The 15,367-nt window shown below is 35.7% G+C and overlaps 1 protein-coding gene across 2 annotated transcripts in view; it reads right to left on the reverse strand.

The window, feature by feature from the left end:
• TNKS2 (tankyrase 2) overlaps positions 1-15,367 on the reverse strand; it is a 62,808-nt gene that overhangs the window by 23,934 nt on the left and 23,507 nt on the right. Inside the window, exons 9-16 of one of the 2 annotated variants that reach the window (XM_030865072.3) lie at positions 14,502-14,623; positions 12,069-12,160; positions 11,903-11,981; positions 8,762-8,933; positions 6,419-6,498; positions 2,304-2,449; positions 1,127-1,292; positions 149-368 (exon numbers count right to left, since the gene is read on the reverse strand). In XM_030865072.3, the coding sequence (XP_030720932.1) occupies positions 149-368; positions 1,127-1,292; positions 2,304-2,449; positions 6,419-6,498; positions 8,762-8,933; positions 11,903-11,981; positions 12,069-12,160; positions 14,502-14,623 (1,077 nt within the window). The remainder of the gene's footprint in view (positions 1-148; positions 369-1,126; positions 1,293-2,303; positions 2,450-6,418; positions 6,499-8,761; positions 8,934-11,902; positions 11,982-12,068; positions 12,161-14,501; positions 14,624-15,367) is intronic. The other variant, XM_070043848.1, reaches the window with a different exon arrangement.

Here is a 15,367-nt window from a genome sequence, read left to right on the forward strand (position 1 = left end):
GGCCCTGTACAAATACACTAGAGTATAATTGCTGTATTAGAAGATACTTGATTTGAATCTTTCAAATTTACTTACAGGAAATATTTTACTCAGGTAAAACCAATCTTAGATGTCACCAGCCTCAATCTGTGACACTTCATTCACTTACCTGCTAAATGTAAAGGGGTCGAATGTCGGCCTTGGGTATCACGGCAATTCACATTATCTGGTGAAGACAACTTCTTTACTCTGGCTAAACAACCCTTCTTGGCAGCATCCAACAAAGCTGCATCTCCCCTAAGTAGATCTTGAATATCTGTATCTCCATCTTTAACAAGATCCAAGGGAGTATTTCCATCTCTATTTTTCTTTGTAGGGTCTGCACCATGCTGGGCATGTGAAAAACAGAAAAGGAGGAATTACCTTAAGTTTGCCCTTGGTCAATGAGAAAATATTCAATGTAACGATACCAAAGAAAACTTTTTTTTTTAAACATCTTTATTGGAGTATAATTGCTTTACAATGGTGTGTTAGTTTCTGCTTTATAACAAAGTAAATCAGCTGTACATATACCGCCATATCTCCTCCCTCTTGCATCTCCCTCCCACCCTCCCTATCCCACCCCTCTAGGTGGTCACAAAGCACTGAGCTAAAGAAAACTATTTTATGCAGAGACTATACCTTAAAGGTTAACATGACTGTTAATAATGCTTAATTTAATAAATAAAAAATTACAATAAAAAATACAGAGGCACTTAAATATTACTGGACTTTAACAATGCAATAATATAGTCAAAATTTTAAACTACATTCAAAACAAGGTAGTATTTCACTAAAAATTACCTTTCACATATGCTATTTTTAGTTTTCACAAACATATTTCAATGTTTGTATAAATTTAACTATACTCTTGTTTTTACTGTAAAATATCTACACTGGTACCAGTATAGATAAACAAGTACTATCAATTTCATTAGTACTAGATAAACCTGGCTTATACTGTTCATGACATTTATTCTGAAATCTAGGCACAGAATTAGATTTTTGCTTCATACCCCCTAACTAGTTTAAGTTTACATTAGAATTATTAGAAATATCATAAACATATTCCACATAATATACCCTGTCCATAAGTACTTAAATATACCTGGAGCAGAAGTTTGCAAATTTCATATTTTCCTTTTGCTGCAGCTTCATGTAAAGGTGTAAATTTCCATAAGTCTGCTACATTAACTACTGCTCCATGCTTAACAAGAAGTTCTGCAACTTCATAATGTCCATAAGAACATGCATTGTGCAAAGGTACAAGGCCTCTGAAAAGTTAAATAAGCAACACAACACAAAGATATATTTAATTTAAATAATTACATACAGCTGATAAATTTCTTGACCTGCATAAGAAATTTTACTGATTTAAATTTATAGAACCTAAATTTATTGAAAGCAGAAATGGAATTACTTTGGGGCGGGGGGGTGGGCAGAGAGGACATTTTAAAAATATTTAAAATTGCAGAGAACACAACAAACATCTATTTTGCAACATCTAGAATTAAGAATATTCTATTCTATTCTATAGCCATGCAGCGCAGCTTATGGGATTTTAGTTCCCTGACCAGGGGTCAAACCTGGGGCCACGGCAGTGAGAGCACTGAGTCCTAACCACTCAACTGCCAGGGAATTCCCAAGAATTATATATATATACTTTTTTTTCCTTGTCTTTTTTATTTTACATCTTTATTGGAGTATAATTGCTTTACAATGGTGTGTTAGTTTCTGCTTTATAACGAAGTGAATCAGTTATACATATATATATATCCCCATATCTCTTCCCTCTTGCGTCTCCTTCCCTCCCACCCTCCCTATCCCACCCTTCTAGGTGGTCACAAAGCACGGAGCTGATCTCCCTGTGCTATGCGGCTGCTTCCCACTAGCTATCAGTTTTACATTTGGTAGTGTATATATGTCCATGCCACTCTCTCACTTTGTCCCAAGAATTACATATTTTTAAAGAAAAATAATTTTAAGATAAACTGGAAGAATTCAAGTATCCTCAATGCAAACTGAAAAATTTACCACATTGAAAATCAGCATCACACTATTTTTGTAGTCTCCTTGGCCATTATAAAAGGCATTATGCAACTAAGTCTTTATATAAATGCTACTCATCATAAAATCTCAACTGAAATTAAGCTTTATTTAAGCCAGTTAGGAAGCAGACTTCTCTGAAAATAAAAGAACTACCATCTATCATAAAAATGTTTTCAGATTTTCCTAAAAAGGTCAGATAAAGGAACAGAGAGGCCATGGCAATTGTTGGTACTTGCCCTTTATCTTTAGCGTGCACATCAGCTCCGTGTTGCAGCAGATATTCCACCACAGACACCCGATTATAGCCAGCTGCAAAATGGAGTGGCGTAGACTGACGCCCTTCAATGTCTCTGCAGTTGACACTCTGAACAGTACACAATTTCTATAGGACACAACACAGTATACACATAATGTTACATATTCCGACTTCTTTTCATTCATTTAGTAGAAATTTCAAATGTCTGATTTATTTTCTTGTCTCACCTTATCAGTATTCTCATACACATGATGCTACATATTCTGACTTGTTTTCATTCATTTAGTAGAAATTTCAAATGTCTGATTTATTTTCTTGTTTCATCATATCAGTATTTTCAGAAACTCTTTGCTATTTATTCTTATTTCATCTTGTCATTTATTGAGAATCCCTCTGGTCCTCTTATCTAAAATCATCTACCTTTGCTAAAGCTAGTAGGTAAATTTTATTATTACCATTACTGCTATATACATAAAGGTAATGCAAGTACCTGAAAGCAATCATAGCTTTCATTTTGTGAAAAATGTATGTAGAGATACACTGGATCATAGAAGCATGATGGCATCTCCTGGGAACTTGTTAAAAACTCAGATTCTCAGACTCCCACCTACTGAATCAGAATCTGCACTCTGACACGATCTCTAGGTGATCTGTAAGCACATTAACGTTTGAGAAGTACTGTTCTAGAACAGTTGTTCTTAAATTTTCATGTGCAGTGGGTGCAACCTCCAGATTTCCTAATCCAGTATGTCTGAGATGGGGCCTGAGAAGTTGCATTTCTAACAAGCTCGCAGGTGATGCTGATGCTGGCAGTTGAGGAATTACACTTAGAGAATTATACTGTACTATATGGAATGAATTAACTAATAGAATGATATTGGTTAGGTACCATCCTTGGGAGAATTAAAAAAAAGTCACTCAAAGAATTTTTTTGTGTTTTGTTGGTTCAGATGAGGACGCCTAGCTGAGAAAGGCTGTCAGAGTAACACTTAAAATACTCAACAGTATTTTGCATGAAAAGTATGAACATTTGGGGAAGGAAAGCAACATAGATAATAAATCATGGTGTTCAAAAAAAGTCAAGAGTATTTTAGTAAAGAATATTAGTAAAAACCCTTCCCTCCCCCCCTTTTTAAAACTACCCTACCCTAAAAGCAGGGATAACTTTAAGCCTAATAAACCAAAGGAGCCAGCTATCAGTGGATTTATCTCAACAGGTTTAGTAACAGGTCTGATAAAGCTCTTCAGTGCTTCCCAAACAAGATGTCCCAAGAAACACTGAGAAACAGTGTTTCATGGGTCTGAAGCCAGGCTCTAGGAATGAGTATTTTTAACACGTGTCAAGTGCTGCTAGGTTTGGTAGTTACCACTGGCCACTCTAACTTCCTAGCTCTCAAGTTTAATTTTGTCCACTCAGACAAGTTTTCTAATAGTAAGCTGTCCAAAAAGTATGTAGCCTGATAGCTCACCAGTAAACACAACCAAGCACATAATTAAGTGTTCATTGGGTAAATGGCCCAGTGATTCATACCAAGCCCCCTGTCTAGAGATATACAAGGAACAGAAAGGTTGTTGGAGATAAATTTCCTCTAAGTGACTTTATTATTTTTTTAATTAATTAATTAATTAAATTTATTTATTTGGCTGTGTTGGGTTTTCATTGCTGCACATGGGCCTTCTCTAGTTGTGGTGAGCAGGGGCTACTCTTCATTGCGGTGCACGGACTTCTTATTGCGGTGGATTCTCTTGCTGCAGAGCATGGGGTCTCGGCACGTGGGCTTCAGTAGTTGTGGTACGCAGGCTTCACTGCTCCGCGGCATGTGGGATCTTCCTGGACCAGGGCTTGAACTTGTGTCCCCTGCATTGGCAGGTGGATTCTTAACCACTGCGCCAGCAGGGAAGTCCCTCCTCTAAGTGACTTTAAAAGCAGAGATAAGGGAAGACAGCCTAATGACTATCACAGGGATAGAGAAAGGTCTTCCTCAATTCAATGGCATTCTGTTATTCTCTAAGTCCAATTCCTGCCCCCAATCTCATCCTCTCTTCATCTATTTCTTCCTCTAGGCTTCTTCTATCTCTATGAGAACAAAGCCTGGTCTTTAATATTAGATGGACTGAATGTAGTTTTATGCTCTTTAACATATGTAAGTAGATGAGAATTACAATTTTTTATCACCACCTCCACCCCACACACAAAAAAATCAGCTAGTTGACTCTAACTCCACCTGCCCAACTTATCACTCCTCCAGGAAAAAACTCAGCTCACTACCCTTAACTCAAGTGATTTGTTTTTCCACAAGTCATTAGTCAGTAAGAGAAACAAAATCCCCCATTCAATATCATGTTAACCTTCTAATTAAGGGCATGAGAACGTAACTATGAAACAAGTCAAACAATAAAATTGCATAATAGCATTTTTCTTTCAAAAAATGAAATTATTAAAAAAAAACCCTTAAATTATTTGGAGATGACTGTACTACCTACACCCATAAAGCAATAGGAAAAGATCACATGGACTTTTAAATCAACTTCCAGAAATCTCTTTATTTAAAAGGACAGTGAATAAATGTCCTCAGAGCTCAAGTTCTGATGAGGCCAACGTTCACATTTTGTTCTCAGGAAATGTAAAACTGACTTTGTGGGGTGGGTCTGTTCAGGATTAGCAACACCATATAGAAATATAGTGAAATTGGTTGAAATAGAGACTTCTGCCATGAATCAAATCAATAATTTTAGCTTTTTATAAAATTTCTTATTACCTATCAATGCCCCCTCAAATAGGACCTAGCACTGTTTTGAAAGTCTGTGGGGGAGGTGTTGGTGGGGAGGGAGGGCACAACCGGGCTTCTCCCCCCGCCCAGCTTTGGAAATTAAAATTAACATTATTGCATTACTAAAGAATTATCTGGGCTTCCCTGGTGGTGCAGTGATTAAGAATTTGCCTGCCAATGCAGGGGACACGGGTTCGATCCCTGGTCTGGGAAGATCCCACATGCCGCGGAGCAACTAAGCCCGTGTGCCACAACTACCGAGCCTGCGCTCTAGAGCCCGCGAGCCACAACTACTGAGCCTGCGTGCCACAACTACTGAAGCCCGAGCGCCTAGAGCCCGTGCTCTGCAACAAGAGAAGCCAACACGCAATGAGAAGCCCGCGCACCGCAACAAAGAGTAGCCCCCGCTCGCTGCAACTAGAGAAAGTCTGCGCACAGCAATGAAGACCCAATGCAGCCAAAAATAAAATAAAAGATTGTTAAAAAAAAGAAAAAGGAATTATTTAATCATGAAACATGCCGAGTTAATTTTAATTTATATTAGATGACCTGAAAAGCAGTCTTGCTCTTCCAAAATTTTAATGTTCTGAGTTAGTTAGCTGGATATACAGTTTCTGTAGGTAACAGAAATATCTGGTATAGGCATTGAGACGTTACATGTGATTCTACAGTAAAAGCAAAATTTGAGAAAAGGTTATTCTAGGGAAGACTGTTATAGGAGATGGGGGCCATAGACGGGCTCAAGTTGGCTCTTCTGAGAAAGAAAAAAAATATTTCAGTCCAGATAAATTGAAGATTATTAGGAGACAGTGTCTCTGAAAGGTGGTGACAGTATATTATTACTATATTTAAACACTGGGTCCTCACAGAGGTAGAGAGGGCAAAGAAATGAAGAAACCAGAAAAAACATATAGACAGAGGGATACATTTAGTTTTCTTCCTTTCCTGTTTTATGTGTCATATGTAAATAATAATGGACAATAATTTCATATACCTTATTCTTTGAAAGGGACAAATGAATAGGTTCTTTAAACAAAATGCATTCCCATAAACACAGTCACAAATTTAAATCTGTGACTATTTAATTTAAAATAGTCAAATTTAAATTTGTGACTATGATGTATTTATTGAGATGCATGTGAAACTAAAAAGTTTCTTTCATTACCCAATGATCCTCATTTGCAGAGCAGAACTAGATTAGCATTATTTACCTTTTAAAACAATGCACATATAAATAACTAGATTTTTCATTCTTACAGTATATTCATTAAACACTGTCAAAATAAAAACACAAAGTTAACAAAACTATAAGATTATGTCTTACTTTTACAGTTTCTACATCTCCAGCCTTTGCAGCCTCCAGCAATTGTCTGTCTGCCTCTGAATTACCTAATGGGATACCCTCTAAAAAGAAAGAGAAGTAAAGAGTGATTAACTCCCATTTGGAAGGTGGGACCAAGTTTTAAGGAAGGCATCTTATCTGAGAGTAAAGTTCTTTTTATAGTTTGGTGATAATTATGTAGGGAATCTCCATGGTAGTAGGCGAAAAGCAGTAAAAACTTTTGAAACATTACATATGTCAAATGTATGTAGATGTGAATAATAATTATAAAATGAGATTTAAGCAATATAAAGGAACATAATGTAATGAAAGATGGCTTGCTCTATAACCAAGTCAGTTGACTGGGGGTAAAGTATTAAATTAGGAGAGCAGGGCTTTCCTGGTGGTGCAGTGGTCGAGAGTCCGCCTGCCGATGCAGGGGACACGGGTTCGTGCCCCGGTCCGGGAAGATCTCACATGCCACAGAGTGGCTGGGCCTGTGAGCCATGGCCGCTGAGCCTGCGCGTCCGGAGCCTGTGCTCCACAACAGGAGAGGCCACAACAGTGAGAGGCCCGCGTACCGCAAAAAAAAAAAAAAAAAAAAAAAATTAGAGGAGAGCAACAGCTAGATATCTAACCATGGTTCTGCCATCGACTAGCTACCTGAATTGGAGCAAGTCACTTGAACTTTCTGGGCCTCTGATTTTTCCAGTTCTAAAAAGAGAGAAGTTGGACTAGAAACATCTGAAGTTATGTTCAGGTCTGAAACTCTATGATTTATAGCTCATTTAAAATCTCATAGGAAAGGAAGAAAACATGTACCTTGTTCTCAGAGCAAATAAACTTCAGATGGATTAAAGATGCTAAGTATAAAAAAATTAAACCTTAAAAATACTAAAAGAAAATATAGGTGAATATTTTTTGTCTTGGAGCAGAAAAGCATCTTAAAGCAGTATATCAAAGGCAGAAACAAAACTAATTTGGAAAAATATCTGTCAGGCAGTAACACAGCATTAAACAAAATCATAGGCAAAGAACAAAATGGAAAAAGTACTGCAACATAAATCTAAGAAATGCAAATTAAAATAATGAAATACTGGGCTTTTTTTTTTCATCCATTAGTGGGCAAAGAGCAAATGGGGAGTTACACTGTCAATATTTCTATAATTTGCATTTTAAAAAGAGTCTATTACTTCTGTAATTTACATACACGCACATAGACACACATTCACCCAAGGAAATGATTAAGAATCATAATACCTGGGGCTGACAAGGAAAACGGGTCCTGTCACATACTACTGGTAGGAATGTAAAATGGTACATAACAGTTTTTCTAGAAATGATTTAACAATTATGTTAACCTTGACTTGGAAATTCCACTTTGATAATTGACTCTAAGAAACTGGTTGGAAAGGTAAGTAATAGCACTTAGTATAAAACTAGGAAGACTGTAAATGTCCATCACTAGGTAACTAAATAGGACTAATGTTATTACCCCCAAAACTGACACTGAAACAAATGCATGGTATACGGGGAAGTAAAGGTAATTTTGAGAGCAGTCTTGTAGTTAGTTCACAATTTTAGAAGTTCACAGGAGATCTTATTGATCTGCCTTCATCTATTCAAGCAGTGTTTTTCTCAAAATGTAGTTTCCAGCAAGGATCATCAAAGGTGACTACAAAAGGTACAAAAGGCTTGATCTGTTACATTTCTTCTCATTTGAGCTTTGAGGTGTCAAAGACACTCCATTAAATTCTAGTAAAATACAGAGATATACGCAAAGACACTAAAATTTATGGGACCAGATTTCTAGGCTGAAATGTTTAACCTATGCCAAATGTGTAGATATCTGATCTAAATTGATTTGATTTTAAAATGTAATAAGTATCAGTCCATTCAACAGTTACATGTAAGTCAAATAGTTGGTTACCTTGTACAAATTCTATATGCTTTATATGAAGGATCTAAAAAAGAGTGAAGAGGCAGGGCCAGTCTTTAGAATACTATTTATCACTATGGTTGCTCTTCTAAGAGACTTCATCTACCCTTTTCAGTTTTCCTTTCTTTAAAAAGAAATAGCAACTGTCATGTCTCAATTTTAAAAACTTTCTAGATAAAAACTTAAGAGACAGCTATATACTCACAGAAGCTGGGCAGCAAATGCTACTGGAACAAACTCATAAAAGAATTGCAACATTTGGGCATTGAGTACAATGAGTTGATTAAGAAGAAATAACAGCCAACAATTCTGAAAATTTTTCTTTTCACTACCAACTCCTACATGATATGTGAAAAAAACTTCAAGGTTAATTTAAACAATAATAATTTCATGGAAGTATTCAATACCTTGAAGAAGTTGCTGCACGTTTTCATTTCCCATCTGTAAGGCAGTAAAGCCCTGAAGGGATATAATGTTAGGATCACACCCATAGCTGAGGAGCAGGCGACAGGTTTGTAGATGACCACAATGCGCAGCTCTGTGCAGAGAAGTCTGACCGAGATTATCCAGAGCATTAACCTTAACAATCAGAAAAAGGTGAAATTAGCCTGCGGTACAAAATTTAAAATAATCTACTCATGTATCCAGCACTTGTTACTAATTAAAAAATCTCAATTAATCTCTTATGAAGCCCATTATCCAGTGCCAAAGAAAGTATTTTTGCTCAAATCTAGAGTATAAATTCACCAATTCATGAAGGTCCAATTTTTGACTAAAAATATTGAATAACAGTTGTTTAGCATTGAAGTACTCAATAGATTCACCACATTTAGAGTGAGACACTGCCTAAGAAAGTCTAATGCATGTACTTTTATGGATCTCTGAGGTGCAGAAACGTCGAGAGACTAACCCCAAGATAACAGTCGGTAACAAAGCCAGAGACTAAATTAGCATTAAAATACTTATTTCTATTGTCTTAATCTTCTATCTTATTTATCGTGTAAAATATAATCTGTATGGATAAGGACACTATGGTATATTCACACAATGGAATACTTCTCAGCAATAAAAAGAACAAGCTATTGATACATGGTTCAATCTCCAAAACATTATCCTAAGTGGAAAAAGTCTTACATAAAAGAGTATATATTGTACGATCCCATGAAGGCCCAGAACAGGCAAATCTAATCTATGTTAGAAAAAATCAAAATGATTGTTGCCTCTAGGCATGGAGACTGCCTTGGATGGGACACTGCCTCTGCCATGAGATAATGTTCTCTATCTTCAAGACTTTTGGTTACACAGGTGTATGCATTAGGCAAAATTCAGTAAATGTACATTTAAGATTTGTACATTTCATTGCATGTAAATTTCACATCCAAACAGAGACTATAAACAAATATTGACCTCTAGCTGATGCCTATTAAAAGAATTTAGGGAGAAGTGTGTAGTAACTTGTGAATTACTCTGAAGTGTGTCAAAAAATAAGACATTGATGGATAGAGAGAGAAATTGATGGATATGTAAGAAAATAATACAGTGAAATGCTAGCGGTAGAATTTAGGTGGTAAGTATATAGTTATACTCTAAAATTCTTTCAGCTTGGTTGTATTTTTGAAATTTTTCATTATTAAAAAAAAAAAATCACCTGTAAGACCCCTCCTATCTCATCCCCACCCCCCCGCCCAGGAAAATAATTCTTCGAAACCTAACTGAGAAATCAAATTCCTCAGTAATCAATCATGTGACCACTAGTGTTTTGAGACACTGTCCAATTCATATTCATGGAATCGGAGAAGACCTGCAACAGGATTACATAGTAAGACTTTCGCAATGAATCTAAAAGTATCCTATAAAGAGCTAGTCTCCATGCTTACAGAATCAGAAAAATCAACTTAAAATGCCCAGAGCAATTAATCTGTTTATTCATGTACCAAAACTCACTGCAATGTGAACTATATATCCACTTGAAAACTTTATTTGGGTGCCACTCTGTGTTAGGGTTTGGGTGACGAACTCGTCCTGGTTTGCCTGGGACTTTTCCAGTTTTAGCACTAAAAGTCCTGTGTTAAATCCCTTAGTCTTGGGACAAACCTGGATGGTTGGTCACCCTAGACAAGATTGTTTCACTGAGCTTCACAACTCAAATTTAATATGCAACCAGATATTCCTCAAGTAACGCACCACATGTAAAAAAAAGTGCAATCAACGAAAAGTTATAGGACAGATAGACAAATGAGATATGCCAAGCAGTCAAGCAGAAATAAACTTTATTTTTTCAATACTTTACAATAGGAAAGATTGAGATTATACATTATCAAGAATTCCCCCAAATAAAAGAGAAATTAGGACACTGAGAGTCAACATAAAAAGAAACTGTAGAATTCTAAGTGGTTCCTTGAGTGGAAACCCAAGGAAGGACAGATTAGAAAATCATTCTGCAAAGTTCATATAGAGAAGAGCCTCAGGGGTCCCCAAGGGGTAAAGGGATCTCTATTTCTTTCTTCTCCCTTCATCACAGCAGCTCAATTCTATTATATAATGAATTTCTACCACAGATTTTGTTTGAAGAAAGCAACAATCGATGGCTATAAACTGAAAACTGTTGAATTAGGCGACTGTTATCTCTTCCAATCTGAGATGCTATGTGTATTGCTTACTGAGTAATTTTTTTTAAGTTCCTGGGTAAGAAATAATGACTTTTAGCCTTGATGAAAACCTGATTATTCCATGAATAAAATGCTTTGTTTTCTTTAAATCCACTTGACTTTTTTTTGAGGTATAGTTGACATATATTATATAAGCTTCAGGTGTCCAACATAGTGAAATCACCTTTTAAATCACTTTTTACTTTTAAACTTAAGTATACTGTTTCTACAAATAGGAAACCAATATTCTCCTAATAAAAATTATAACTCTTATAAAAATGTTCATTTGGGATATTCCCTAAAACCATCTTACATGCCACATTTTAGAATACATTTCTCTACTGAATGCTCTGGAATGAAGGACTTTTGTGATTGATTTTAAAAAAATGCTTTGTGTACAAATGCCAACTACAGAACTTCGCAATATGAGGAGCTATGTTTTTATTCAAGTTACTTAATTTATTTCCTTCTGTTCCATGATCTCTGGCTTAGTTATGAAATAACAGAGGGTAAGAGAGACTGTGGTTGGGGTAAATAACAGGAGTTATCATGGTAACCAAGCAACAGAAGATAACAGAAGAGAATCCCAGAAAAGATGATAGGTCATAATAAATATGCCTGGCTGGGGATATTCTTAAGAGTGTATTGTTAGAAAAAGAAGGATAACTTGACCAGTGGGGTGTGGTTAAAAGGAAGGGAGAAGGAAGGATATATAGGAATAATGTTTCTTGAGTAAATCCACAGACTTTCTAGCAGAAACATATAGAAAAAGTATCTGTAGAACTAATCTGAGGGAAAAATACCTATGAAAGAGTAAATAGCTTGGGAAGTCAGGCATTTCACCTGCTAAATAGAAAACAACTCACTGGATTACCAAAGATTACCAAAAATGAAGTATACCTTTGCTTCATGTTTCACCACTACTTCGACAACATCGTTATGAGCTTTCTCAGATGCAACGTGTAGAGGAGTCAAGAATCTTAAAGAGAAAAAGTCAGCCGGACAATGAATGTATTTTCCAAAAATAAAAGTGTCAATAATTTTTAATTATTAAAAGCAAACTTACTCTTTAGTCTTTTCATTGATGTTTGCTCCTTTTCTTAGCAACAGTTCACATATTTGCTTTCTTTTGGGATATGGAGATGCAGCAGCACAATGCTAGATAATTTAAATTGCAGCATTAATCAAGGACTATACATAACTGATTTTTAAGAACTTTCGTGTTTCCAGTCAAGAACAATTAAGAAGTTATTTCATGTCTTTGTTTCATTTTTGACTTAACTTTGCTCTTCAAAGACTTTCCTTTGGATAGAATGTGCAATGATTACCAAATTCTGACAGGGCCTGAAACCCCTATTTAGCAAGTGATACGTTATTAAATATTTTGATTAAGCTTCACAGTTGTCCTATATCTCTGAAAAAGCTACTACTGCTGTAATGAAAAACTTAAATTGTGACCAACAGTCCTTTCAAAACTGTTCCCAAAGAGCATGGTGTTTATGTTATTTTTTAAAGGTTAATAAAACACCCCAAAGGTTGGGATTTCTTTACATGAAGAAATAACACAGAACTTGTCAGCTCTGGATTCTGCTTAGAAAAACATTGATTGAATAGCCAACAAACTGGGTGGTATTTATATCTTCCTCAATGAGTTGCTCCAGCAGGATAAGGACTTTGAATTACTTGTTTGGTTAAATCAGTGGTAGAAAATTATATACTCTGAGTTGGAGGCTGCAGGATCTATGTCTATGATGTATCAAGGAGAAAAGGAGATAGGAGATAGGGATTTGCCAGTTATAAACCCAGTAAGTATCTCATGGTCATGTCCCAGATCTTCATCTCTCCACCATCCAGGATTATACCCATACACAACAGGTGTTCAATAAATGTCAGAATGAGTGAACGACTAAATCAATGCATGAAAGTTAAGTTAAAACTGAAACCTGAGATTTCATGGAATAAAAGTTCTGGGTAACTGTCAAGCTAACTTGCGCACACATCTAAACATAGTACATATGAAATGTGTCTGATTTTAACCTATTGCTAATTATAAAGCTTATCTGATCTTCATGACTTTGCTTCAGATTCATTCTTTGATGTTGTTGCTGTCACCAAAATCATTCCTTTGCCCTCAATAAAATCATTTCTAATTGGTGAACACAGCTCTTTTGGTATGTTTTGAATAATCATCCCAGGACATCTATCAGGACGGCACGAAGAATGGAAAATAGTTTATAACCAAGAATTCTTGAGTTCATCCATTTCAAACTGCACCCTTACTCTTCTGCCCCATCCTGTTACAGACAGGGCCCGTAATCTCTGGAAACCTGGAAGACAATGCCTCTGCAACACAACTATCTACCAACAGTTAATTCCCTGTATTTTAAGGTTAATAAAAAAAATGAGTCGTTTAATGGTAGAATACTCAGAGGAAAATAACATGTAGAATTAACTTTTCAGACTGGAAGATTTTCCAAGTCAGTTTTTCCAAGTGTCCCTGTACCATCTTGATACTGTTATGATTTAAATTTTGCAGTGGTATTTCTTATTAGTCTGCAACTTTGCTATTTTTTTTTAACATGGATTTTTTTTTTAAAGTAGCAAAAAGTTCTACAATGTTTTATAGATAGGTTTCTACATAAAACTTCAGAGTTTATATCATGGCATAAGGAAGAAAATTAACCATAAAAGATATTAGGTAAGTAAGGCTATTACAAGTTAAATCTTCCCCTAAAGACATTAATTTACTTAGTGTCATCTTCCCTCACCGAAAGCACATTCTGCAACTCATACAACTTTGTTCCTTTAAATTTCTACTTCTAAGGTAGCCTTTGATCACAACATTCCCTTTCCTATCTTCCACCACTTACCTCTACCAGCTTCCATTCTTTTCTTACTGCTTTTCCATAGACTGCCCAATTCTCATCTACTCTGTTACAGTACCACAGAGCTGACATTACCTCCATCAGGGAAGCTGCCTCTACTCACACAGATACTTTACTCACACAGTATAAAGGGGATATATACAGACTTTAGATCTAATTCTGAAAAAATAACAATACCAAAAGGAAAATCAAGTGGCTTTTATCTTGATGGCAAGATTATTTTCTTTTTCAGTGGGTTCCAAATTTTCAATCATAAACATTTATGCTCTTTATAATTAAAAAAAGCAAATGATATATACGATTTATGATAATAGAAAAGTCACATATAATACATGCCAGTATGTGAATAAAATTTTTGTCTGGAAGGATGTGCAAATGAACAACAGTACTGCATTCTGAGCAGATGTGGTTGTCTATTTCTCTGTTATTGTTTGAAATTTTTTCTTTATATACCTACAGGCATTAATTATTAAAAAGCACATATTTTTAAAACAATACTATTATTAAAAGTAGGACATTATGTTAGTCATCCGCCATCACCAAAAGAAGACATTATGATTAACTTAGCATGTTTTTGGTTATTTCATTTTAAAAACTTAAATCTGAAACATTACCAATGCTGTTTCATGTGTTTGAGGATGCTTAAAATTCACCATTTCCAGAGAGAGATGTTTTTTGATTCGTGTAACATCAGCTTCCCGTGCAGCTTGAAGCAACGAGTGACCTTTAAATTCATCTAGATAAGAAAAAGCATTTAAATCTGCATGAGAATTATCAAATTTATGGGGCTTGCCAGACGTGGTATTTTTCTTGAACTTATTTTCAAAATTATCTACCAAGTAGCCAGAATGAAGCTCTAAAGATAGTCTCCAAATATAACCCTTGGAAAGGGAGACAGTGGTATGCCAGCTCCCCTCAGTTATGACCCAATTCATTCCCATGTGTATACAACATGGCCTATTCAAGGTCTATTTTGGTCTGATATAAGGATTATTGCTATATATTCCCAGACCAGAGAGTTCTGAGAATTTTCCAAAGCACAGAACTTTTCTCAGTGAAGAAATAAAAGAAAAGGTGATCATAGTCCCCATATTAACATTACAGCAGCAGCAGATGGTTCTGCTCACACATCAGAGAATTGGGGACTAGACTAGTGGGATATTTCTAAGAGCCACCTACTGATCAACAAATGAAAGAGGGCATTTTCTCAAGATTCCTCGCTATTATTCATCAGACTTGTGAAACCACCCATTATATTTTACTATTCCAGAATAATACAAGCTTAACACAAGTTTCCTATTTATGTATAGTAATACTATATCTGAAATACGTGGCTATTTCTCACCACTACATCTATTTCAGTTATAGACAGAAAGGCACAGAATTGCCCAGATACCAAAGAATATTAGATGGTAAGATCTGGGGACTATGTTTACAAGACAGCAATCCTACAAATAACACTTTAAAACTTCACAGCAGC

This window comes from Globicephala melas, chromosome 16 (genome assembly GCF_963455315.2).
Source record: "Globicephala melas chromosome 16, mGloMel1.2, whole genome shotgun sequence".
Classification (NCBI taxonomy): domain Eukaryota; kingdom Metazoa; phylum Chordata; class Mammalia; order Artiodactyla; family Delphinidae; genus Globicephala; species Globicephala melas.